This window comes from Diadema antillarum, unplaced genomic scaffold (assembly GCF_040938485.1).
Source record: "Diadema antillarum isolate AM-2024a unplaced genomic scaffold, OU_Dant_1.0 seq00000586_RagTag, whole genome shotgun sequence".
Classification (NCBI taxonomy): Eukaryota; Metazoa; Echinodermata; class Echinoidea; order Diadematoida; family Diadematidae; genus Diadema; species Diadema antillarum.
Window position 1 is genome coordinate 1,188,797 of NW_027271520.1, and position 27,426 is coordinate 1,216,222.

The following is a 27,426-nucleotide window of genomic DNA, read 5'->3' on the forward strand; positions in this document are numbered from 1 at the left end:
GTTTTTGTGTTTTTTTTTTTTGTGTGTTTTTTATTAGTGTACATACACAGCTAGCCAATATCTTTGAGTGTAGGCAAGAGGGCAGGAGATTTACCCGCTAGAAGGCAGGTGTCACATGACCAAAAACCCAAATGAATCTGGCAAGATAGCTAGGAATGAGCATTTACACTGCTTTAAAAAAAACAAAAAAAAAACCAACAACAACAAACAAGGAAAAAACAAAATTAAACAGCAAAGTTTACAGAAACTTTATTTTGGGGTGTAGTTTTTCCATTCAATGCTTATTTGTTGTTGTTTTTTTTTCTGGTTGTTGAACATACAAAAAGATATGATTTTTCAGGGGCTGTGTCAGTGTTCCTGTGGTGTGAAATAAAAGCTAATTTGGTTCTATGACGTTGATAAATTTGATAAATTGAATTTGATAAATTGCAAGTTTTGACAATGTCTGAACATAGAGCAAATGGAGGCAGAGGTAGTGTTCTTTTTACCCCCCCCCCCCCCCCCCCGATTTTTGAGTGTGATGAAATCCAACCTGAGAATTGTAAAAAAGGGTGCATTTCACATTCTGCCTGGAAATTTCTTTTAATGTTTTAAAGACCTGGTACACGTAGCGTTGGGAAAGATGGTAAACTCGATTGAATTGACTGAATTGATGATCTTCATTTGTTGCCTACTGCAGTAAACTACATTAAAAAAACCACAACAATCACACTCTGCATGGAGTACTGTAAAAGTGGAAATTTTCGCGGTGTTGAAATTTTCGTGCATTTCGCGCAACCATCACCTAGCGCGAAAATAAAAGCACGCGAATATTTTTGCTTGCCATTTGTTCCTGTGCGTGATGTCGTGATTCCACGGATTTAAAAACACGCGAAACTCTTCTTACCCGGCCATGCGTGAAAAATAAGTCACGCGAAAATATCCACTTTTACAGTACCGTCGTATCTTACTTGGAGGTGGAATGAACCTATGATGAATTCTACCTGTTATTTTCTATCCTTTCCTTGTACGTTTTGAAAGTGTACATTGTACTGACCTGAATTAAGCAAAGTTGTGCAATGCACCCTTTGGTACCACTATTCACAAAGTTTCCTGTTTATTATCATGAATTCTGAGCTAAATGCTCCTAAATACTACCATTGTATTGTGTAAATAAAGCACTGCATGCCTCTTGTAAACGTCAGCATTCACTGTTCCGTGTTCGGTCAGCTCCTTCACCAAAGTTTCATAAATGTTTCTTCTTTTTTTTTTCCTGTTTTTTATTCATTGAACCATGACATAAAAGGACATTTTCAAAGACGTAGAAATATTTGGGTGTTTTGGGGCCTGGCGTGGAGGCCTCCATTTCTTGTATGTATTACTTGCATGTTATTATACTGTACCCTGTTCAGTGCAAATGTTCAAGGTTGAAGCTCTGTCAGTGAAAGTACAAGGTTGCATTTATGTAGGAAGTAGCATCTGGATTAGAACAGCCCCTCCCCCCCCCCCCCCCCACCAGCCCCTGAGTGGGGTGAGGATGATGTGAGTACGGACCTTGTGCAAGAGAACTGCACGACTTGTACATTGCATCTCGATTCCAGCTTTGTGATTTAGTTGAACAATGCAGCGTAAAACCATTTGGACCTACCCTAACAACCACCTGTCTAGAGCAGTCACCCCCCCCCCCCCAAGTTGCCATTGAAGACCTTGGCAACCCTCCAGTTACATGCCTCAGCAGCAGCTTGACCTGCCCTGCTTTTTCCTCAGCATTGACTAAGTCATCCAAATTTGACCTAATTATGTAGAATTAATAAATTTAACAAGCCCATGACCTACAATCACAGGTGTAGCAGTGTGCAGACCTCCCAACCATTCTGAATTTGGAGGAAAGAATTCTGAATTTTGACTATTTCCAGCTCTTGTTGTAGTAGAAATGGATACTGTTTTCCTTGATAATGTAACTACACACTCTCATGGAAACTACATGTACATGTACTCTTTCTTTCCTACTTTTGAGCCAAATCATCCCTATTTTTCAGTCAGAAAGGTTGGGAGGTCTGCAGTGTGTCCCAGATCAACAGGAAGGCCTAGGTGAAACGATAGGGATTTTAAAGGGGCATCGGATAAACTTTATTCACTCCAATAGTGACATTCATATACCTCATTTCTAGAATCCTCTCATCTGATTGGTTAAAAGGGGAGTCATGAAAATAACTGTGCCCTATTTTTGAGTTACTGTGACCGGGGCCCGGGCACAGTTAGTAAATAGGATTGGAGACAGTCGCGGCCCCATACACATAGATCGCTCATATGTACGCACCAATGATACGACCGCCGCGCATTCAATCAGCGTGCTGTAAAAGAGACTAGCGGACTGGTTTGGAGACAGTCACAACCCCGTAGTACACGTACACTGTACACATACATGATCACTGTACGCACCACTGATACGACCGCCGCGCTGTTGATCAGCATTGATTACGAGTGGTGTAAAAGAGACTAGAATCTATATTTTCGGTATCTATATTTCGGAATCTATAGATATTTTCGGTATATAAAACAAATAATGACTGCTTGATATTCGGGGTGCAGTTAAAATTATGTAGGCCCTCGGTGATGTGAAAACCATTACCATGCCCTCAGCTTCGCTTCGGGCATAGTTACGGTTTTCACATCACCTTGGGCCCATAATTTTAACTGTGCCCCTCATAGCAGTCATTATTGTGTCGATGGATGAAAAAAACAAACAAACAAACAAACTCCAGCACGCATGCATATTGGCAACCAAAGTGCAGGAAGGGTTAATGGTAGCCATTGGTCTAATGTGGACAATGACCATTGTCTGTCCTTCGGCAATATCTATGCGATGCAGTGGCCGTGTCTGTAGTGGTCAAGTACGCGTGAAAATGGTCAGTGATGCGTGCATGCCCACCTTTGGAGTGCCAAGTTTGTTTTCGCAAAACTGTGTCATCCTGCCCAAGTCATACATGTGTGCCTTGTGTTGCTACTCTGCTTGTGCCCAGTGAAGTGTGTTAGTTATGGCATGCACACGGATGGAATAACCTGACGGTAATATCGCCCACCTTATTCAGAGGATTGTGCTATCCACCTGCGTCCAAACACCTCTGAAATAGATCCTAAAGGATGCAGCTACATTGTATTGTGACCCATCAAACTTGAACCCCTGAATGCCATTGGCTTGTGATACATGCCCTAAATGTCATCACCTGGGCTGCCACACATGGTGTATTTCATTATGGTACCAAGTGGTTGTGAATAAATGCTTCCAAAAGTAGTTGGCAAATAATAAGCAACTAATACTTTCTGAAATACGATAATGAATTCAGTATGTTATGTCAGATTTGAATTGTATTTAATCCAATTACACATCTTCACAATATCCTATTAATTTTCTTTTGAATGTTCCTCCCTGATTTTCAAAATCATATCTTGTAGAATACAGTAGGATCCCGAAATGGTAAATTGAAAGAGAGGAAAAAAATATCCCTTTTTTATGGGGGTGGAACTGGAGGTGTTGAGGGCACCAAATGTCAAAAAACAGACCCTTATCAATGTTTTTTTTTTTCTTTCTTTTGTTTTTTATTCATCGGATGCTGGTACACAGCAAGTCATAGAGAGGGAGCCTGCTGTGGTTAGCAATAGGGAATGTGATGTTACTGTGCACAGCTTTTTATGCTAGAAAACATGTTGGCTCTTGGAGCATCCTGTAAACTGGTTTACTGTATAACCAGAAATTTTCATGAATTTCCGGAGGAGCCAAGATTCACAAATAATCAAAATGCATGTGAAAATTCTGATCTATGCTACATGTACTGTGTATATGCATTGAATGCCAGCACTTGGTAATTCATGAAAATTTTATGCCTCGAAAAATGCTATCAACTCCAATTCATGAAAATTTCATGCCGCGAATATTTGTGGTTTTACAGTGTGTGTGTGTGTGTGTGTGTGTGTGTGTGTATGTGTGTGAGTTTTGTTTTTGTTTTTGTTTTTTTGTTATGGGGGTTAGTATTTATTTTGGGCAACCTTGGCTGTCACACCACAGGGCATATTCAATATGTAAGAATAATTACCAAGATTCAATAGCAATCACTAAAGATTATCATCTAGTATGCTCTCGCTCTCTATATCTCTTTCAGTATGCTGCTGAATCACAGATCCGTCTCCATGGTTACGATCCAGCCACCAGCCTCATTTGCATAGAACCTAGAAAGGTATGTCAAAGTTATTTGACTTTATGCAGGTATGCAGTGTATGGATATAATATAAGAGTCAAGTGGATAAGATATGATTGCCATCATTGTACGTTGGAAGCTTTAAAGAGATGGTAAAGTCTTGGTTGAGATGGGGATTCAGATTTTAACTTTTTGTGAGATAATTAGAAACCACGTATAGGAAACATCAAAGAGCATTCAATTTTAAGCAGAATAAAAAACAATTTATTTGATAAAAATCAGTTTTGAAATGGCTGAGATATCCAAAAACAAAGAAAACAAAAGTGGTCCTGATTAAAGGGGGGACTCACCTTTTAATAGGAACTCTTTGTGTTTGAATATCTCGGCCATTTCAAAACTGATTTTCATCAAATAAACATTTAATTTCCCTTAGAATTGTGTGCCCTTTTTTAATGTTATATACGTTGTGATTTCTAATTATCTCACAGAAAGTTAAAACCTGAATCCCCATCTCAGCCAAAACTATACCATCCCTATAAAGATTATCCTTTTTGCAAATGTCACAAAATTTTGCATGGTTGAAGAATAATTTCTCCCAATATCTTGGATGAAATCTCATCTTAATACGCCTCAGAGTTTTTGAAAAAGAAATTAAAAAAGCATACCCCACGTAAGTGAAGAATATGCTCCCCTTTTGTACCAAGAAAAACAACTGGAATTGTTGTTTTTAGTTGTTTTTTTTTGGTCCAAATAAATTCACTGGATATCTATAGTATTTATCTCCCCTTCATCATAGAGATGTTCCAGTTTTATTATTCTAAGGAAAGGCCTAAATTACCTACCTCTACATCATAGCAGCTTTTGGAAGGAATATGATTTTTCATGGTTACAAAAGGGACAGAAAACTTTTAAGTCTTCGGTGAACTTTGTCATTATCAATTATTCGTTTTCAGTTCAGTAACAGAGATGTTATTCAAATTCATGAAATTCTTCCGTCCAGATGTTTTCATTGCAACTGATTGACAAATTACCCTACATCGATGTAAATACATCAACATAAAGATTAGAACCAACACTCGCTGTCGGGCGGAAGCTCGGTGGTGTAGTGGAGATGACACCTGTCCGGAGATCAGGAGGTCGTAGGTTCGAATCCTGCTCGAGTATGTACACCTATGATTTCTTTTATCATGGCTACTACTAAAACACTGATCAATTCAGTGCTTATTTACGTCGATGTAGGGCAATTTGTCAATCAGTTGCAACAGAGATGTTTACTTCAGAGTCTTTGTGTAGAATCGGCACCATTTTGGTCGTGCCCCAGAATGCAGAAAGAGCTTGAGAGGCATTGTGTGTGGTACAATAATTGCAGTCGCCATAGCAACAGCTTACGTGTGTGCAACAGAGTACTATTTGCAGTCGCTGCTGTAGAAACTTAAATTCTTAATCATAAGCTGCAATGTGATTTGGTGACATGGGACCTTGGTTAGCCAAGAATGGAATGCCGTGTAGTGGAAGATGGAAAAAAAAAACACAGATGGTCAGGCTAGCAAAATTGACTAGCAACCAGATGGAGAAATGGACAGACAGATAGACAACCAGGCAGACAGACAGAAAAACAAAAACAGACAGGCAGATAGACAGATAGGTAGGCACAAAAACAGGCAAGGCGAGATAGACAGATATACAGACAGGCAAGTAAGACAGACAAACAAACAGGCAAGCGGGCAGACAGGCAATGAGATTGATCATAGACAAGAAAAAAAGAAAAGAAAACATCCCTATTTGGTAGAAGAAAGAAAAATAGATCTTAAAATCTCAGATTCCACAACTACTTCTGACATACATGTAGAATATGTGAATATGCCTTTACCTGTTGTAGTTAAAAAGGGTTCCACTAAATTTCCTAACATACATGAAAAATTGTGAGGGTATGACATCATCAACTAGGTCATTTGAATATTCACAAGGACTGGTCAAGATCTAATTGTCAAAAAAATGTGAAATTTAGAAATGTCATATCTTCCTTAATTTTTAACAGATTTTTTGTCATTTTGAAACGTTCTGTAAGGATTTTTTTTCTCTTTCTTTTGGAGTTTATTCATATTTGGGGTGGATTTCCTCTTTAACCCGTTGAGGACAGACTGATTTTGCTACAACACGCATTTCCCATAGACACTTGCCCGAGTATACTCGGGACTCGTCGTCAATGGGTTAAAGGTTATCAACCTGATCATGGTATGGTGTCCACTGTAACTTTTGTCTCTTTAACCCTTTGAAGACGAGTCCCGAGAAAATACTAGGGCAGGTATTTATGGGAAATGCGTATTGTAGCAAAATTGGTCTGTCCTCAATGGGTTAGAGTAAAATGTTTAATTAAAACCAACTATGCTTTGTTTTCTTTGTTTTGTTTTTTTCCTCTGTATAAAAGGGAGAATATGGCTTGAGGACAGAAGATGTTTTGAGCGTAATTGAGAAGGAGGGAGACAGTGTTGCTGTGGTGATGTTGGCAGCCGTCCAGTTTTACACCGGTCAGCTCTTCGACATGCCTGAAATCACCAAAAAGGGCCATTCTAAGGTACGTTTTAGTGTGGATACGCATTCACCATTGTCCAGTTACATGTACATACAGGATTTATTAAAAGTAGAACTCTGCTCTTGTGCATTGGTGGATGTTTTATCATCTCTAACCATCTCCTACAGTTTTGTATGTCAGTCGGATGAACCATATGTTGATATTATACCACTTACTGGTTCCAGTATATCATACATACAGTATGATGCACATCAGCGAAGGCATTTGTAGTAAGAAGTGCCCATACAAGGTACTTTTAAAACAGTGGTACACACACAAGGCGATAGCCAAGGGTTTTTGGACTGTTTAATCTGTAGTCACGCAGCATGGCTTCAAGGCACATTACCACGGTCTTTGAAATTCAATATGAATCTGATAATGTCATACGGTAATGGCATGCGCATGATTTTCCTTAGCATTTACTTCCCTTTTGTGGCTGTGTATCAGCCTAAGGCCAGCTTTTAAAGCAGCTGGTTGTGTGGCTGCAAGATCTTCAGCCACGCATCAAATAATCTTCATGTTCTGCTTGAATCCGATAATCCGTGCGGTAGTGGCTCGTATGGCTGCTCCATGACGTGATTTGCTGCAGCCATACATCAATCTTTACTCTTCTACATTTTTGTTTGTTTGAATCTTGTTTAAATATCTTGAATAAATGACATGTATGGCTTCAATGCATTTCCTACCATTAAACAGGAAAGAGGTACATACATGTACCGTAGCAAAGAGAGTGGATTTGGCCGTATGCTACAAATTGCAGTTTGCTTCTTGCTGTATTCTTGTTCATTTTTTTTTTTTTTTTTTGGTCTTTCTTGTGTATTGCTTGTTTTCTTTTTCCAGGGTTGCCATGTCGGCTTTGATCTTGCGCACGCTGTCGGCAATGTAGAGATAAATCTGCATGACTGGGATGTTGATTTCGCCGTCTGGTGTTCTTACAAGGTACGCTTTATTTTCACATCATTCTCCATTCGCGTGACTTCTCTTCTCATTTTTTTTTTCTTTTTATTGCCCAGTTCTGAAGTGCTGGTACCAAGGTTTATGGTAGGTTTACTTTTCGATACTTGTGGGAATCTTATTTTAAGAAGTGTTTTTGGATATTTCTCCTTCTGTGATAAACTTAATTTCAAAGAGTGAGGGTACACTGTATATGGAGGGGACGGAACATTCACATCACGTATATATGGCAGTAACTCATTAAACATTTTGACACTTGGGCGTGTGTCGCAAAGGCCCCAGCACTGCTGAACACCCGCAAGTCACCATGTTACAATGAAGAGGCAGTATGAAATGAAAAATAGGAGATGAAGGAGGAAATGTTAAAAAAGAAGAGAGGGATACAATAATGATGATAAAGAAGAAGGACAGAAAAAGAAGAGAAAGGAAAAGATAGATAATGATGATGGAGAAGGAGAGATAGGAGGAGAGCGAGTTGGTGCAGAAGGAGCAGAAGAAGAACTGATAGAGAAAGAGGAGGAAAAGAAATGCAATAAAGAAAAATATGAAGGAGAATAGAAAGAAGAAAACAAAAATATGAAGGAGAATAGAAAGAAGAATAAAAAGAAGAGTAATACGTGATTGTGAAGAAAAGGGGAAGAATGAGAAGGAGATTGCTCGTTCAGAAATGGAGTATCATCAGCATAACTTCAAAAGAAATGGGGCAGGTACAGCATAGCTGTTTTGGGGGATTTCTAAGATGCCTATTATGCAGTTATACCCAATTAATATGTCATGTTATGGAGAAAATCCGCCTCACGTTTACTATCCACGCTTCTCAGCCAGTGGGCCGCAAAGCTCTCCCAGATGGGACGTGATGTCTGCCAAAAATGGTACAAAAAAAGAATTTTCGGTCAATCTAGCTGGACCTCAAAAAAAAAAAAATTCTAGGAGCCAAAGTGAGCCTTGGGTTATAAATGATTGAGAAGCGCTGTACTAAATAATAACTAGAGTGGAAGATGGAACTTTTTGACAAGGATGATTGTGCAAAAAAAAAAAATAATGATATTGCACAAACCAGTATTAGAGTTATGGGGAAGGGGCATTATTCCCTTGTTAAGTTTCCATATCTGTGATTTAGTTGAATACCATTTTCCCTTGTTAAGTTTCCATATCTGTGATTTGGTCAAGTGTCATTTTTTCAGACTTGTAAAATGTAAGAATGCCATAGTTGTTCCATATTTGTGTGTGTGTTAGAGAAATCTTATAATAAGACTGTTTAATACTGTTGTGCATATTATCATCCAATATACAGTATCATGATAGTACATAATTGTAATCTATATGACTCATGTTTCCAAGCAATTTGAAACTATTTAGTTTTATGATTGTATTTGAGTTCAGTTTTTTTTTTTTTTTTCAAGTGAGTTTTAGTATGGACTGCTACCACACAAGCCAAAGTGATGTCTTGCATTTGCACTTCTAACCACCATGCCCCAAACTGTGACCTCTTCTCTATCATATCCTTTACAGTACCTGAACTCTGGGGCGGGATCACTTGCTGGGGCCTTCTTACACTCCAGACTTGCGCACACCATCCCCCCCAAGTGAGTTGAGTGGGAGTCACTACCTCACCCAGTAGTGCATTGTGTTGTCAATGAGGGCATGCTCTTCCAGTTTGACCTTTGACCTGTCGAAACTACGGCGAAAGAAAACGGTGACACGATATTTGCTCCTGCGACAATTGCTCCAGTCTTATTTTCTCCAAGGACTTAGGCTTAGGGTTATGGTTGTGATAGCGTTTTAGGTTTAGTTTGATGTGAGGATTAGGATTAGGGTTATGTTTGTCGATAGAATTTATTTTTGGCTTTCATAGCATGCATATATTTCATAGGAGCAGTTGTCACAGGAGCAAACGTCATAGAACAGGAAAACTGTCAGTCACGACAAAAATAATGGCAATTTTTTAGTTGAGGTGATATTGTCACTGCCTCACACATCTTCCAGATGTGCATTGAAAAAAAAAATACTCGTAAATATCATTGTTTTTGGTCAGTGACTCACCCAGTACAACCCTCACCCTGGTTAAAGACCAGGGGGTGTTTCATAAAGCTGTTCGTAAAGTTACGAACAACTTACGAGCGACTGGTGATCAGTTCTTGTGCTGAATTATGGAAATTCTGATAAGTATAGCACATAAGAACTGATCACCAGTCCCTCGTAAGTTGTTCGTAACTTTACGAACAGCTTTATGAAACAGGGCCCTGGTAGCGTGAGGAAACATGGGTGGCCAAATTGAATCCATCTTCATTCGCTGTCCACCGGCGTATATTCGAAAACTGCGAATAGCCTCCGTTGACGAATACGAGCATCGAAGCATACATGCTCATCAGTAACAGCCGATTCCGATCGAGATTCTTTCAGTTGTGTGCATACTTACACAGAGATCAGTGGTAAAGCTGTACACAACTCGCTTCAGGGATTCTTGAATATATCCAAGCCGGGCCGGCCTTGCCACTCTATTGTATCCCCATGCTGCCAGGCTTTTGAAGTCACCACAACTAAGTTATTGCGACTCTAGGTCAATTTGATGAGTCAGATGCACTTTATTCTTTTATCTATTCCACATGTAATCGTTGTATTTCAAATTCAGAAGAAGACTGTCAGTTGAGGTTAGATTCATTTCATTTCATTTCATTTATTTCCACATTAAAAACAACGATCATTACATTTCAAGTCATAGTATAAACATATTCATTGTGGGGGACCAATTAAAGTCTTTCAGGCTTGTTGGGAAAAGGCCCCAAAGTAAATACAAGACTTTCTAAACTTAAAATATATAGGTACAAAACATATGGAACACAAATGGTACACAATCAAAGCAGGCTGAAGAAGGAAAAAAGTAAAGAGTAAAATACTGGCAGAATATACAAAACTGTTGCTATTAAATACGGGAAGTGCCTCTAAATTTGTTTCTGAACTGCTGTAATGATTTGCATGATGTTATTAATTTGATGTGACTTTCTGATAACTCTGAAGATACATGAAACATGTGAACATGTGAACATAGTATGATTACAAAGCGATATATGTACATTGTTGGTGCTTGTTTTGCTCTATTATTCATGAGTGAGTGTGTGTGTGTGCATATATTTTTTAGCTGCAGTTACCATCACAAACAGACTCAATGGTTCAGTGATTTTCTGTGGATACGACTCATTGTCAATAGAGAATTATTGCTAAATTACTATTATTGTCTGCTCTGCAAGCTGTTCACTCGATTAATTTCTCTCCGTTTTTCTGGCAGACTCGTCGGCTGGTGGGGCCACCAATTCAAGAGTAGGTTTGCGATGACGAATGGTGAGTTGGCGTCCGGCGATAAGGTGACAGTGATAAAACATACACACTGGAATGGAAGAGATTATATCCACAGTGGGCTGGTGGCGAGACTATCCAGAGAGCTGAACTATTATAAGGGAGTGGCTGCCATCTAAAGAATCCATGAATGTCATTATGATACTTGCTGGCAGTGTGGACCTACTACACATGGACATTCATTGCTTGTTGAATTGATTCATGCACCTGTTTTTTGTCAAAAGCATCAAAATAACTTTTAAAACAATAATGCTTTCTGCTCTGGGGAGTGTTTCATCAACGTTTGTCAGCGCTGACAATTTCAGCAAAATCCTTGGTTTTGATTGGCCGAGATGCTCTGGTCACTGACTGTTACTATGGTGATTCAAGTTGTCAGCGCTGACAAACGTTGATGAAACACCCCCCTGATCTCATCATAACTGCCGACAGCCAGCCTTGATAAAAACAAAGCGGTCCTTTGAAAAGTCTAAAAGTCATATGCGCACAAGATGGTAACTCTCTTAAATCAAAAAAAGAATAAAAAATACATATGTGCAGTTGTAGTGTAGATTAGGAAATCTTCGCTCAAGCAATTTCATTTGCAAAGTGCATGCACTTTAAAAGAGATAGCAAATATTTTGGCAAGCTGAATGTGATATGTAATCTAATTTTTCCCATTTTTTGCACATTGTTTCAGAGTAAACATGGGCAGTAACAGTTGACGACATGTATGTCTTACCATAAAGCAATGTTACAGTTGTACATGTGTGTCCACCAGTGTCTACCTCAGTCAGTAATTACAAGTCTTACCAAATTTGTCATGTTTAGAGGTTTGCTGCTCCCTATCATTAGTGTTTATATAAATGCAGTTGAACCTGACAAGGTACCTCAGCCAATTGAGATTGAAATGATGGAAACAGTTCTTTTGTCAGTAACGATGCACAATTACATAATCGTCATTGTCCAAACATCTGAATGTACTCATCAAGATGCACATAATCAGGTGGCGGCGATGCAGGTCGGATCAAATAAAGACCGCCGTTCATAGTCCATGAGTGTAGTAAGTCCATGCTGGCAGCAAGCTACTCAAACAGACAGAAATTAATGCTAGAGACTCCGGACCGTTGCAACCATTTCAGGACCAGTCTTTAATAACCTTGTGGGTGGGGATTAGCACAGAAAACCCCCACATCATTGTACGCACTGTCCAAAGTCCCTGGCACAAAAAGGGTTAAGCTCACTTCAGCTGGGATCTATGGAGAGTATGTGTCATAACAAAACAAAAAAAAATATCACCCTCAACAAGGAAACATGTCTTTTCATGTCTCATGACCACTACATCAACAAGAAAAAAAAAAAAAAAAAAATATATATATATATATATATAATTGTATATATATATATATATATATATATTTTAATGATTATTGAGATCTTTTGCAATCAGACCTATGACTTGAAGCACAGGTTGTATTTTTTTGTTCTCATTTTCCATTGTCAGCTGACATTTACAATATGTAAAGTGATGCGTGAATGATTTTTGATGGGTATAGATAGATCATAAGTATACTGAAGTAGGCTGATGGTTGTCATGGGAACCATCTTCAACCCCCCTGGGCATCTCCCACTCATCTACGTGGAGTGCAACTTGCAATCAATACACCTCCTTCCTGTTACCTCTGCTCCAGATTCTGATTGCCTTTGTTTGCAGCATACATCACTGTTAAAGTGTATCTTTGGTCAAAAAATATTTTTTGATGTGTGAAAGAGATGTATTTTAATAATCTGTTGCACCAACAATCAGAAAAAAAAAAATGTTACATATAAATCATCTATCCCATTTTAATTACTATGAGCTGTTGCTACCAATGACAGCTTTTCCTATTCCTCTCATTCAGGCAAAAAATGTGTTCTGTTGCTGCATACCCACCACTCAGGCAAACATTAGCAAATATGTGACATAATAATGTGTAGTATGCATGCTTTGCTTGCAACTTTTAATACAACTTCTAGTTAAGTCGAATGCTGCCAAAATGACTTGATACACTTTGTAGGTCTAACAAATTTCTGCATGGTTCAGCCTCTCTACGCATAAACCGCAACCATTTTTTTCTTTTCTAATGCATAGTGTTATGTCGAGAAGCACACGCTTGTGTGTTGTCTACGGTTGGACTTATGCTCCTTCTGTAGATTTCATATTTTGAGGCATTTGTGAAGTCTGATATCAAAATGTGACCTTACATCATAAAACTAACAAGGAGTTGCCAGTCGTGGATTTTTAGTCACAGGCAGATTCTAAAAGAGTACATTTTAAACTAGAAATTATGTATAACTCAATTCAAATGGACTCTCCTAACCTATCTAAATATTGGAAGGAAAACACACACTCTGGAAAGTGTGTACAGAAAAAAAAAGAGGCTTTGAAGTATAGGGTCTATTCAATCAATTAATCTTACCAAAGCTATGCTCTGTGCAGTGAATGAGACAAAAAACAGAATGTAAAAATCCTTAGCAACAACAGGGAGAGAACTATGGGATTAAGCTAACATTGAGCATGTTCTATCTAGGTACACATCCAACCATGACTAATACCAACTTTCAAAGCAGTTACCATCATCCTTTCAAAAGTTATAAGAGTTTTTAAGGGTTTTTAAGGAATGAAAAGAGCCTCTAAGACACATCTAATCACACCTTTCTAAAAATTAGAAAAAAGAAAAAAGGTGTTCTAGAAAAGCTGCTAAAAACCAAGTTTGTCATTTGTTTTATGATCCCAAACTTGAGAATACGGTAGAAGAATTGCTCTCTCAGAAAATATATGGTAAACTCAAGATTGACTCGGTTGACCCGTTTCGCTTATTTTTAGTCCTCACGTAAAAGGGCGTGTGACTTTTTGTTGGTTTTGTGATGTATGGTCACATAATTGTATATGTTAAATGGTCTACGTGTACATACTGTTCAGTGATTGGTCACAACACAGTCACATGACTGATGCAGCAAATATTGAAATTGTTATATTGCCTGCAGTGCCATCATGTCAAGCATTACAATGTCAGAATTTAACCAGCTCTTGACAAAGTAAGAATGAAACTGTGTACAGTTATGAAGACCCTATGATATAACAAATATTGCCTCGTTTATCATTGTAATATAACTCTTCGCAGTCCCTTGGTAGTTGTGTTTTCCCCTCAAATGTAATCTTTTGGGAAAATATACATGTAAGTCCCACTGGAATGTCGAGTGCTATGTTACACCTCTGAACATGCAATATCTTCATACTGTATATACATGTACCACTTGAGTGTAGGCATATGAATTTTATGTGCATCTGGCAGTATTCCTTGTCGGTGCACTGTACTCGTTCCATACTTACACTCGCCTCTGAGATACCGTTTCCTGTATTCCTTCCCGTTCTCTCTCTTTGTCTTCTAACCTCCAAAGTCTGTGCCTTAGCCGAGCAGCCCCCTCCGCCTTTGCCTCCGTTCGTGGCATCTCCCCACGTACCTTGCCCATCTGGTCTGACACTCGGCAGTAACTATATGATTACAGTGTATCGCAGACCTTTCCTGTGTGACCTTGTATTGCAAAATCCCCAGAACATTACACTGTACTTTATATCGACTAGGTCTGAAAATAGTTCAGTTTTGGATGATGATGGTTGATTTTCGTGCATCCACCCCCAGAATTGTTTGTTTTAGTTGACTTTCCTCCTACCACCGATTTTGTTATCACAATTTCAGACCAAATTGAACTGCAGGGTTTGTTTGTTTGTTTTTTTTTGTACCTGGCTGAGGTACTTTATGCTATGCATGGTTGTAGATATTTTGATAGTGTTTTGTACCAAATTTCTCAAGGTCAAAAGTCAGTGGATAGCTGCAACAAATGACATTTTCGGCTCTATAGTGTATCTGGGAATGGGCAGTGGTGATTTTGCAGGAAGAGTCGAAATCAGTTGCTATTGATTTATCTGGCATGATAGTTATATATGTTAACTCCTAATAATGAGACAAATGATTTTAAAACTTAGCAGTAGCATTTGTGAGGGAAGACATTGTGAATAGCATTCTTAATAGCTCAATGAGTACATCAAGTTGTGATTGACCATAAAATCCTTTTGAATCAGCAGATATTATATGTAGGAGATTTGAGAGCAATTTTTTTTTTTTTTTTGGGGGGGGGGTGGGGTTTGTTTATTTTTTTCCAGCGCACAATTCATTTCGCTAGACTGGAATCACCAAAGGTGTGACAGATTTTGTCTGTCATTTCAACGCTGAGAAACCTTTGTTGAGTCAGCTGACCAAAGCATATAATCTAAAACTTTACCTTGGCAACTCCTGTAGGTTTTGCAGTGGAAGGTCACATATTGAAGAGTCCTTTAGTTCCTTTTTTTTAAAGCATGGGCTACTTGCTACTCAATATACCAACCCCCTCCCCCTCCCCCATTGCATTACCATTTAACTCTTTATGTGCCATGTTCGCATGCTGTCAACTCAGTTGATGACATGCCAAGTTCGCATGTTTTACTTAAACGCACAAACCTGCCCAAATCGATTGATAAATCGCCAAATGCCACGGTACAATGAAAGCTTTACTCATGATTTCATTCCTCACACCTGTTGCTTGTTTTATGTGGTGATGGAATATTATATGGTGTTTCTTATTGGATTTATGAGTAGATTCAAAATTTCTGTCACTGTTTTGTGTGCCAAAGTCATGCCAATACAATAATGTACTAGCTAATAGCTAATGGTTTATATGAAAGAAAAAAAAAATCATAGATTTGTCGTAAGATATGCATCATAGCAAAGCTGTACAACTTTGCTCAGTGCATGTCCACCAAAACAGAAATCTACAAAACATTACACGACTTGAAAAAACAGAATTCTGCCCATAGCATGCTTCCATTGCAGTCTCAGAATAATGTTGCACTCATGGGGTTTATTCCATGGTGCATAAAGAGTTTTAACAGTCATCTCTTTTTTTATTCTTTTTTTTTTTTTAATCACCATCTTTTTTTATGGGCTTCTAAAGAGAGATGTCATCCTATTTTGCATCTATGTCTTTGGTTTATTTTGCTTTGGCACCCATTTTAGTGGTGTAACGGTTTGCCACCGTCCGCAAAGTCGACATGCTCCCAAGAAATCATGCGAGAGACTAGGTGCTACTCACACTTCATGGGATGCATTCGAGCGCTCTAAAGCGAACCGTATCGAACTGAACAAAAGCGTATCTTACCGTACTGTGCCAGATTTGGAGCGTTCAAGCGCTCTATTGAGAAAGTGTACCTCATGAGCAATTTTTAGAAGAGGTCAAGCATTTGTAGCAAAAGGGTCATCACCTGGCACGCTTGAATTACTTACAGCTGTCCTGAACAAAAGAGAATGATGTTTTTGCATTGTGACATATGCGCATGATACGCGCATGCTTTACAACAATCTTTTGGTACGCTTTTGGTACGCTTTAGGAGCACATCGCGAAGTGGTTCACTTTTGGCTCGGTACAGTACCGTTACAGTACACTCCTCTGGCACGGGTACAGTACGGTATGGTTCGATTTAGGAAAACGCGTGAATGCACCCACGGATTAGACCTTGTGCCTTGTGCCTGAAATTCATACCTCTGGCAGTACAATGTAGCTGTGATATCAGTCAAAGGGGAAAAAATGTATCCTTCAGGTATAATCTTTAGTCCAACCTTAGTTGTCTGGCTCTGTCAGGACCAGAGCTCATCCAGATAAGTGATATGAAAAGTGATGACCAGATATCTGTGGTTGGACTGTACTATTTGAAGGGACAGAATTCATAACTGTATTCACCACAAATTTAGCGAATCGTGACATTCTATCCCTACTCACATTTATGAACTATTTTAGAGTACTAATGCTGGGTTTTTGTTTGATCTGCAAATGGTAAATTATGCCTTTAATATTTTGGCGTGTTGTAAAATTCGTGAAATATTTGCGTTTTGATTACAGTGGCAGCTGAATTCTTGTTGTTCAATGCTTATGGCAAACTGGTCATTCAATGTTGATTAGAACCACTTAGAAAGCACCCTTTCTGCATAATTCTTCTGAGACTTCTCGTATTCACAGAGCAATAAACAGTACTGAAAAACCAGAAATTGTAGCATGCATGAAACTTTTGAAATTTTGTGAGGAGCCAAGATTTGCTATACTGAAATGCATTCAAAAGTTTTTTGTCAACTCAGAGCATTGAATGCCAGTTGCCAATTTGCAAAAGTTTCATGTCACGAAAAGGCCATTGGTTTCAAATCTCATAAGTTTCATGCCATGAATATTTCTGGTTTTGCAGTACACTGTATTTAATGCAATGAATAATTGCAATAATATGTCATAGACAAAAGAAACCTCATTTGCATATACTGTATTTTGCTAGCTACTTGTGAAAAAGAAAAAGAAAAAGAAAAAGAAAACTGTAACAACTGAAGATACCTGAATGCTTATTCATGCATTTTGTATTTCTGCTACTGCTCTGGGTATAGCGCTGAATGAAAACATCATTATTGTACAGAATAGATTTCTTCACCGCTTTCGTGTATAGATCGTTGCTACTCGTGTCCAAATTGGAAACAATTTCCACCTGCCTTCAAATTAGTTGATTTTGTTTTGTTTTGTAGAATCCACATATCACAGAAATCAAATGAAAATTCAGGATAACCTTGATTGATTTGGAAACACAAAGGTTTTGTCTTTTAGACATGAAAAGCAGTGACCCCACAAATCTTACAATGTATGCAAATATAGCTGATACAAACTGCTTTAGCACAGGTCAATGTTGCCCATAGTGACTAAGAAAGAGCTTATAGCACATCTGCGACTGGTTTTCTTTGTCTTTTTTGTTTTGTTTTGTTTTGTTTTTTGGGTCTTAGGTATGCTGATGTGTGGATAGGGAAAGCAAAGATTTATGAAACTGACGGTATGAAGAATTTAAATGCAAAAACCAATATATCCATTTATATCAACTTGTGATATTGAGATTGAAACTGCTGAAAATCAAAGAAAATAATTTGAAATATATCTGATGATCATCATAATTTTGATGGTATTTTCAAGAATATTTCTTGTTATATGATGAGTGTAGTGAATGATATTGAAAAGATTTAATTTTGGCCTTTCCTATAAAAAAAATATTTAAAAAAAAACTTTGAAAATAGCATTCATCTGATTTTGCATTCAAACTCAGCATATTATCAAAGCGCAATTTCACACCATGCGCACACGTTTATGTTGATCCAACTAATAGAAACATTGGATGCATTATCAAGTTATGACCTGCTATAAAGAAAATTATGAAATTCTTAAGTTTCACTTGCTTTCGACATTATTTAAATAGCAACCACATGATATGCAAATGAGATGAAGTGATGAAGTCTCCCATTGGCTGATGCTCAAACCTTTGCTGAGTTTGACTACAATGTAAGTCTGATACGAAGTCAAAAAGAAGCAGTTAACATCAGACTTCTCTCTGTCACTGAAAGTCCACTCTTAGTATTTAAAATGTTTTGTAAAGGAAAGTCGAAAAAAGAATAACTGTTTTTCATGAGAAGCAGTGTGACTATGAAGTGGAACATTTCAATTTAAAGGGTGTATGTGGGTAAGTTATGACGGTGTCAGGGACAAGCTATTGGGGCAATTAAACCTTTGTAAATGCATTATATATTTCCAGCTTGGGCAAGTGGGGAAACAGGCTCATGCATGTTTTCCAATGTGTATTTATATCAAGTGGGAAAGCAGGGACTGTTAATTCAACAGGGTTTTTTTTTTTTTTTTTGGTTTATTTTCCCAGTGAGTGTCATTGGGTATTCATCTCTGCCCTAGCCTATGATATAGGTGGAGGATGCAGCTATTGTCTTTGCTGTAACGCTAAACGTCTGATGCGGCGAGACTGTCGTCTTTGCTAAGCGGTACGCCTGATACAGCGACACTATGAACAGTGGAAGTATCCACCGCCTATATCCACTTGTCTTGCTTTCGTAGTTGTTTTCTTGTTATGGATTTGGAATTGGTGGCAGTTTTTCATACAAAAACTGCCGTAGATTCAAAATGGATGATGAGAAAATGACTACCAGTGGATATAGGCGGTGGATGCTTTGTGCGCATATGATCCGCTCTTCATAGTCTCGCTGCGTCAGACGTTTAGCATGACAGCAAAGACCCCAGCTGCATCCTCCGCCTAGATTATAGGCTCTCTCTATCCATGCTTCTCTATATCACCTGTACTTTTATCTTTATCCAAATCATCTTTGCAGTCTGCTTTACAAGGCAGCTGGCTTAAGCGGATGCAAAATTAGTGTTTGTGGCCTTGCGCTGTACTGTGCCAGTGGGAAATTTTGTAGTGTGGAAAGCATCACAGATTACGCTCTTTTTCAAACTAGTGCAAGGAACAAGAATATGTATACCTATATTTTCATTGGCAAAAATTGTATATGTCAGTTTCAGTTTGCTAAGACAGATCCCATTGCAAGGTTTCCACAATTACCATATATGCCAAAAAGTTTAAATGCTATTCACTGTTTGTCCTATTCCTTGGTGTTTTAAATCCTTCCTCCCCCCTCCCCACCTTCATTGAAAATATCCATTTTGCAAACATCTTCACCTCTAGTTATTGCAGTCTTCTGTGACTAAATTGCAGCAGTGCAATCTTGCTGTAGTATGTGACACAATTTCTTATTTAGACATCTATATACTGTAAAACGAAGAATGTTCGCGTGCATTTTAACTTAGCGAATTTCGAGACAGCCGAGTTTCATGAAATTAAAATGCACGCTAAAGATCCTGTCTACACTATGTGCATTGAATGTGAGAGGCGACTCGCAAAAATTTCATGCTGCGAATAAGGCAGTTGGCTCCCATTTGAGAAAATTTCATGCCGCGAAAATATCATGTTTTACAGTATACTTTTTGTAGATGTGTTGATGAAACTAAAAAGTATTATGTCATGTAGAATATTTTGTCAGTGGCACATGGAGCTCTTACAATGTTCTCCTTGATGTGTGTTGGATGTTGCCACATTTTACAGCTGCCTTCATGTCATAGCATTCTTACTTTCCCTCTTTAAAGTCTTACTTTTCATTTTCTTTTTTGATTGATATGTAGAGCTTGAACTGAGCCCAGGAATATCTGGATTCCGCATCAGCAACCCATCGATATTTGCCGCCTGTCCACTCCGAGCAAGCCTTGATGTAAGTTATGCCTCTAATCCCTCCCCCACCCCCCACAGCCCACAGCCCACATTGTTATGAGGTGAAGACATTTTGACCCTAAGATTAGATAAGTAAACTTCTGTTTCCGGACATAGTATAGAATTATCTCCCACATTAATCCAACTAATTACTTCTGCCAAAGGGGTTACATTTTTGCAGGTGTTTCTTTGTGTGTTTGTCTGTTTCTTTGTGTGTTTGTTTGTGCGTTTGTCTGTTTGTTTGTCTTTCCGTTTGCAAAATAACTCAAAAAGTTGTAAACAGATTTAAATGAGACTTACAGGCAAAGTTGATGATGATACAAGGAACAGATGATTAAATTTTGGTTGTGATCTGGGTCACTGTCTGGATCAAAAATTTAAAAAAAAATCTTTTTGGAATTTTTGAAGGATTCTTTGTCATTGGCAATTAGGGCTAACAAACAAGGGAATTCAATCTGTGGAGGTTCACATAGGTGGTCTGAGCGCATTTACAAAGCTCAGCAGGAACCTAAAGGGAGAGGCACTGTGAAGGATTCTTTGGGAAATAAGACCATTTTTAGCATTGTATGTGTACAGATGCTTGAAAATGAGCTACTTGGCGGAGGTTTTCGCTATCCGAGTGCATATCTAGTTTGTGTTCAACTAAAATAATTTGATCATTTAGGTTAGTTGTGTCAATGTTGATTCAAAGAGGAACTCAACCTCATGTTTAAGTTACCTCTGCCCCCACCCCCCCCCCCCCCCCCCCCCCCCCCCCCCCCCAAAGAAAATGTTATGAATATCTTGTTCTTCGTCGTATCCAGCATCTACATAGTCATTAGATATTTGGCCAGGCACATCGCAGAGCCTTTTCATTTGCAGCCATCAGGTCGTTTTGGCCACACTGTTCCTCAAGGCTAGGGCACTGGAGAAGGTGTGGCATGGTTTGAGGTGTGCCACAGTCACAATTTATGTTGTCACCAGTTTCATGCTGACTTTACATCGACCCATCTCTGTGTGGAGTCGGTTGAGAGATCCCCATGTTTTCCAGTCATTCTTGTGCCCTTGGGGTAGCTGCTGCTTAGGGATAGGGAGAGGTAGCTTGTCATGCTGATGGTCGCTGCTGCGTCTCTCCTCCCATAGTCTACATCTGACCACCTGTGGATATGAAGCAAAATAGAAAAAAGATCTGCTATAGTAAAATACAAAGTGCATACCGACTAACTACAGTCACTCATAATGCATTATGAAGATTGAGCTCTGTAGCCCTCATGTAGATTGAATTGCTTTATAAGGTCAATTCAGTGGCTAGCCATTGGTTGAAGAAAGACTGCTTTGCTTGTTAAAGTCTCCCTGGACCAAGTCTGATACCTCTAGCATCATCTTACCCCTCCTCCTCCTCTTCCTCCTCCCCCTCCTCTTCCTCCGCCTTATCATCTTCCTCCTCCTTCTCCTCCTTCTCCTCCTCCTCTTCCTCCTCCTCCTCCTCCTTCTTCTCCTCCTCCCCTCCCCCTCCTCCTCCTTCTCCTCCTCCCCCTCCTCCTTCTTGTCCTCCTCCTCCTCCTCCGCCTCATCATCTTCCTCGTTATCCTCATCCTTCTCCTCCCTTTCTCCTCTTCCTCCTCTTTCCCCTCCCCACCCCCACGCACAGGTGTTTAACAAGACCAGCATGTGGGAGCTGCGGACCAAGTCCCGCCTCCTGACGGCCTACCTGGAACACCTGCTGGACGTGCACTTTGGGAGGACCAGTCCCGAGCGGAAGTCCAAAGAGTTCATCACCATCCTGACGCCGCGGGACCCGGAAGAAAGAGGGGCCCAGCTCTCCCTGTACTTTTCCATATCCATTGGAAGGATCCACGAAGAGATGATGAAACGTGGCATAGTGGTAAGCGCTGCTCTGACTGATTTCAGGGGGCCAGAGGTCCATGAGTTATACACCCATGAGTCATATGGCCCACGAGCTAAAAGGACAAGTTCACCTTCATATACATGTGGATTGAGTGAAGGCAACAATATGTGACCCGCTACAACAAAATGATCCTAAAGTCGGGCGAGGTCGCTTATTTGAAAATTGCACGACAAAATTCCCTAATCTTTCTGCTTTAAATTGATATATAACTCATGTTATGAAAATAATCGGCTGCGGAGATATCGATGTTTAAAAGAGAGCATGTCGAGACGACTGGGAAATCACTGTTTCGAAAAAAGCGCCCTGAAAGTTTTCCTTGCGACACAATCGCGATCAAGGGACACACAAGTCAATTTTCACCTACGGACAATAGAAGGTAAACCCTAGCAACCCCCGAAATGATCATTCAAGCACAGCGTCGGTGGTCTCCTCACCGACCAATCAGTGACCAGGATGCCAGGAGAAGCGGCTGGGCATAGCGCACCCCGCCCGCACGTTCCAGTCGACTTGGCAGTGTGCGAGCTTCACGCTTCGGTTAGCGGCAAGCAGCAAACTGACCAATGAGATCACTCCGGTCGTTGTTAGGGGCGGAGCCTATCTGTGGCGCTCAATCCAAATTTTCGATCCAGTTTCTGCTTCATTGAAACGCCAAAAAACATGGCCCAGAAAAACGCTAATTTTTGGTCTTTCCTTTCATCATTTTGCTTCAAAATTTCGACAGATGATAGAAGACATGTCGGACTCCAATAATATGTCAAAATCAGAAAATCGTAAGTTTTGACCAATTATGATGCTCTGACTTCAAACTCGATTTTCACAGCTTCGACCGTGCGCGACTTTAGGACCTTTTTGTTGTAGCGGGTCACATATTAGTAGAACACATCAGTGAAAGTTGGGGGGAAATCCGACAATCCGTTCAAAAGTTATGAATTTTTAAAGTATCTGTGCAATCACTGCTGGAGGAGAAGACTACTACAGTGTATGATGTCACTTGCGTACAACAATATAAGGAAAATAAAAAAGAGAATTTCACAAAACTTTTTGAATAAAGTGCACATTTCTTCGACATGTTACTGACTTATGTTAGGGGTAATATTATTTCCCCTGACTTCTGAAAGAGAGAAGTTGAGTGTTTTTGTATTATTTGAGAAAAGTGAGAATATCTTGAATTTTCTTTATACTTTCTTTATGTAGTTGTACTCATATGACATCACAAGCCATAGTAGTCTTCGCATCCAACCGTGACTGAGCAGAAACTTCAAAAATTCATAACTTTTGAACGGATTGTCCGATTTTCCTCAAACTCTCACTGATGTGTTCCACTAATATTGCTGCATTCACTCAACCCACATGTCTATGAAGGTGAACTTGTCCTTTAACATTGAAGAAAAAAAGGTACATGAGTCATGCACCCATGAGTCATACAGCCTATATCCAACTGACACAGGCCCAAGAGCCAGACAATAAGTAAAACAGGCCCACAAGCTAGGCACGAGGCAAATAAGGCCCATAAGCTCAACACTAGGCAAATTAGGCCCTTCAGCTTGACACTACATACTTTAAAGGGGAAGGCTAGTAACTGATCAGTGGGAATCAGTGGAAATGCTGGGAGATGATTGTTCCAATCCTTATGGGATTCATTCAAGAGTTCATTGTATATCTATTGTTGTGTGAAAATGATTTGCTTCAGAACGGTCTCATATTCAAGTAATGAGCAGATTAATGCCCCGTCACTGACCAGGGACGCTAACCTGAAGCATTAAACTGCACATTACTTGAATATGAGACCATTCTGAAGCAAATCATTTTCACACAACAATAGATATACAATGAACTCTTGAATGAATCCCATAAGGATTGGAACAATCATCTCCCAGCATTTCCACTGATTCCCACTGATCAGTTACTAGCCTTCCCCTTTAAGCCCCATGATATAATGTCAAGCATGTGGTCTTTGTTTGTGTAGTGTCAAGCTCGTGGGCCTCATTTGCCTAGTGTCAAGCTCGTGGGCCTCATTTGCCTAGTGTTGAGCTCATGGGCCTTATTTGCCTACTGAGTTATGAGCTCATGGACCTTATTTGCCTACTGAGTTATGAGCTCATGGACCTTATTTGCCTACTGAGTTATGAGCTCATGGGCCTTATTTGCCTACTGAGTTATGAGCTCATGGACCTTATTTGCCTACTGAGTTATGAGCTCATGGGCCTTATATGCCTAGTCTTGAGCTCATGGGCCTTATTTGCCTAGTCTTGAGCTCATGGGCCTTATTTGCCTAGTGTTGAGCTCATGGGCCTTATTTGCCTACTGAGTTATGAGCTCATGGACCTTATTTGCCTACTGAGTTATGAGCTCATGGGCCTTATTTGCCTACTGAGTTATGAGCTCATGGACCTTATTTGCCTACTGAGTTATGAGCTCATGGGCCTTATATGCCTAGTCTTGAGCTCATGGGCCTTATTTGCCTAGTGTTGAGCTCATGGGCCTTATTTGCCTACTGAGTTATGAGCTCATGGACCTTATTTGCCTACTGAGTTATGAGCTCATGGGCCTTATTTGCCTACTGAGTTATGAGCTCATGGACCTTATTTGCCTACTGAGTTATGAGCTCATGGGCCTTATATGCCTAGTCTTGAGCTCATGGGCCTTATTTGCCTAGTCTTGAGCTCATGGGCCTTATTTGCCTAGTGTTGAGCTCATGGGCCTTATTTGCCTACTGAGTTATGAGCTCATGGACCTTATTTGCCTACTGAGTTATGAGCTCATGGGCCTTATTTGCCTACTGAGTTATGAGCTCATGGACCTTATTTGCCTACTGAGTTATGAGCTCATGGGCCTTATATGCCTAGTCTTGAGCTCATGGGCCTTATTTGCCTAGTGTTGAGCTCATGGGCCTTATTTGCCTACTGAGTTATGAGCTCATGGACCTTATTTGCCTACTGAGTTATGAGCTCATGGGCCTTATATGCCTAGTCTTGAGCTCATGGGCCTTATTTGCCTAGTCTTGAGCTCATGGGCCTTATTTGCCTAGTGTTGAGCTCATGGGCCTTATTTGCCTACTGAGTTATGAGCTCATGGACCTTATTTGCCTACTGAGTTATGAGCTCATGGGCCTTATTTGCCTACTGAGTTATGAGCTCATGGACCTTATTTGCCTACTGAGTTATGAGCTCATGGGCCTTATATGCCTAGTCTTGAGCTCATGGGCCTTATTTGCCTAGTGTTGAGCTCATGGGCCTTATTTGCCTACTGAGTTATGAGCTCATGGACCTTATTTGCCTACTGAGTTATGAGCTCATGGGCCTTATTTGCCTACTGAGTTATGAGCTCATGGACCTTATTTGCCTACTGAGTTATGAGCTCATGGGCCTTATATGCCTAGTCTTGAGCTCATGGGCCTTATTTGCCTAGTCTTGAGCTCATGGGCCTTATTTGCCTAGTGTTGAGCTCATGGGCCTTATTTGCCTACTGAGTTATGAGCTCATGGACCTTATTTGCCTACTGAGTTATGAGCTCATGGGCCTTATTTGCCTACTGAGTTATGAGCTCATGGACCTTATTTGCCTACTGAGTTATGAGCTCATGGGCCTTATATGCCTAGTCTTGAGCTCATGGGCCTTATTTGCCTAGTCTTGAGCTCATGGGCCTTATTTGCCTACTGAGTTATGAGCTCATGGACCTTATTTGCCTACTGAGTTATGAGCTCATGGGCCTTATTTGCCTACTGAGTTATGAGCTCATGGACCTTATTTGCCTACTGAGTTATGAGCTCATGGGCCTTATATGCCTAGTCTTGAGCTCATGGGCCTTATTTGCCTAGTCTTGAGCTCATGGGCCTTATTTGCCTAGTGTTGAGCTCATGGGCCTTATTTGCCTACTGAGTTATGAGCTCATGGACCTTATTTGCCTACTGAGTTATGAGCTCATGGGCCTTATTTGCCTACTGAGTTATGAGCTCATGGACCTTATTTGCCTACTGAGTTATGAGCTCATGGGCCTTATATGCCTAGTCTTGAGCTCATGGGCCTTATTTGCCTAGTCTTGAGCTCATGGGCCTTATTAGCCTAGTGTTGAGCTCATGGGCCTTATTTGCCTAGTGTCTAACTCATGGGCCTTATTTGCCTAGTGTCTAACTCGTGGACTGTATGTCCTGTGAGGCTATCTTAGTTGACATCAAGCTCACGGGCCTAGTTCACTTAGTGTCCAGCTTGTGGGCTTTATGACTTGTGGGCTGTGTGACTCGCAGGCTGTTTTACTCTTATCTTGGGTGTCGTGCTCATGACATGCAACTGATTTTTGTATGCTCTGCAATCAACACATTTTGTCATTATGTACTACTACTAGTATACTGTTACGTGTTCTTTGAAAGTTTGCATGGTGATGTACAATGAGGAAGAGAGGTTTTGCGGTAACACCATGTGTATGTAGTCCTTGTGGAGGATTATTGTTTGGCAAATGAAGACCCTTAAAGTCATAATTTACCATTTGCAGATGAAACAAAAATCCAACATTAGTGCTTTAAAATAGTTCTAAAATGTTGAGTAAGGGATAGAAACAACCACTGTAAAAATTTGAATCTTTATAATCAATGTTAAGTATTTTTAAATACACAAAATGTGAACAATAGTCGTAATTAAAATGTTTCCAGACTAAACCGTCTACAGTTAACGGTTTAATGAGAAAAATACTGATATCTCCTTATGTTTTAGGTTTTATTGCAAAAATTTTATATGGTAGGATGTTGTGTGATACAACAGATCTACACACATTCATCAAATGTGATATCTTGAAATTTTTTTTAATTACTGCTCCCAAAGGTGAACAGGACCTTTAAAAGAGAACAGTAGGGGAGGGCTTGCAAACCCTCTTCATTCCTGTTGTGCCCTCTAAAAGTTAATGAGATTTGAACAAAGAAACATGTGGGTTGATGTTTACTCAATACTAGTGTACAAAGAAGACAATAGATAGTCTACATCAAATCTCACAACACCAAGTCTCTCGGCTCACAGTTTGATTGGTTAGAGGACAGTCACATGACAAGGTAAAATCATCCCCATGACATCGAGTGATGTGTTTGTCTCTGCAAAAATATATTTTTGCATTAAAACGACGTCAACTGGGTCATAAAATGTCCAACATGTGACATAGTTTAATGGAATGCGCATTGGTTGTTGTGTGAGGTTGTTTTTGGGTGCGGCAGCATTATCAAAATCCTCTATAAAATTGTTGAATTCATAAGTGATCCTTGAATTAGCAACACATTTCCGAAGATTACTTAGAAGTTAGTATGTCTGTCTCATTTTGGCTTGGT

At 39.7% G+C, this 27,426-nt stretch overlaps 1 protein-coding gene across 1 annotated transcript in view; it reads left to right on the top strand.

Annotated features, from left to right (window-relative positions):
- Window positions 1–27,426, top strand: part of LOC139735570 (kynureninase-like) — a 76,329-nt gene that overhangs the window by 47,967 nt on the left and 936 nt on the right. Inside the window, exons 6-12 of the mRNA XM_071646327.1 lie at window positions 4,140–4,214; window positions 6,604–6,750; window positions 7,588–7,686; window positions 9,214–9,287; window positions 10,988–11,040; window positions 20,146–20,231; window positions 21,861–22,094. Coding sequence (XP_071502428.1) covers window positions 4,140–4,214; window positions 6,604–6,750; window positions 7,588–7,686; window positions 9,214–9,287; window positions 10,988–11,040; window positions 20,146–20,231; window positions 21,861–22,094 — 768 coding nt within the window. The remainder of the gene's footprint in view (window positions 1–4,139; window positions 4,215–6,603; window positions 6,751–7,587; window positions 7,687–9,213; window positions 9,288–10,987; window positions 11,041–20,145; window positions 20,232–21,860; window positions 22,095–27,426) is intronic.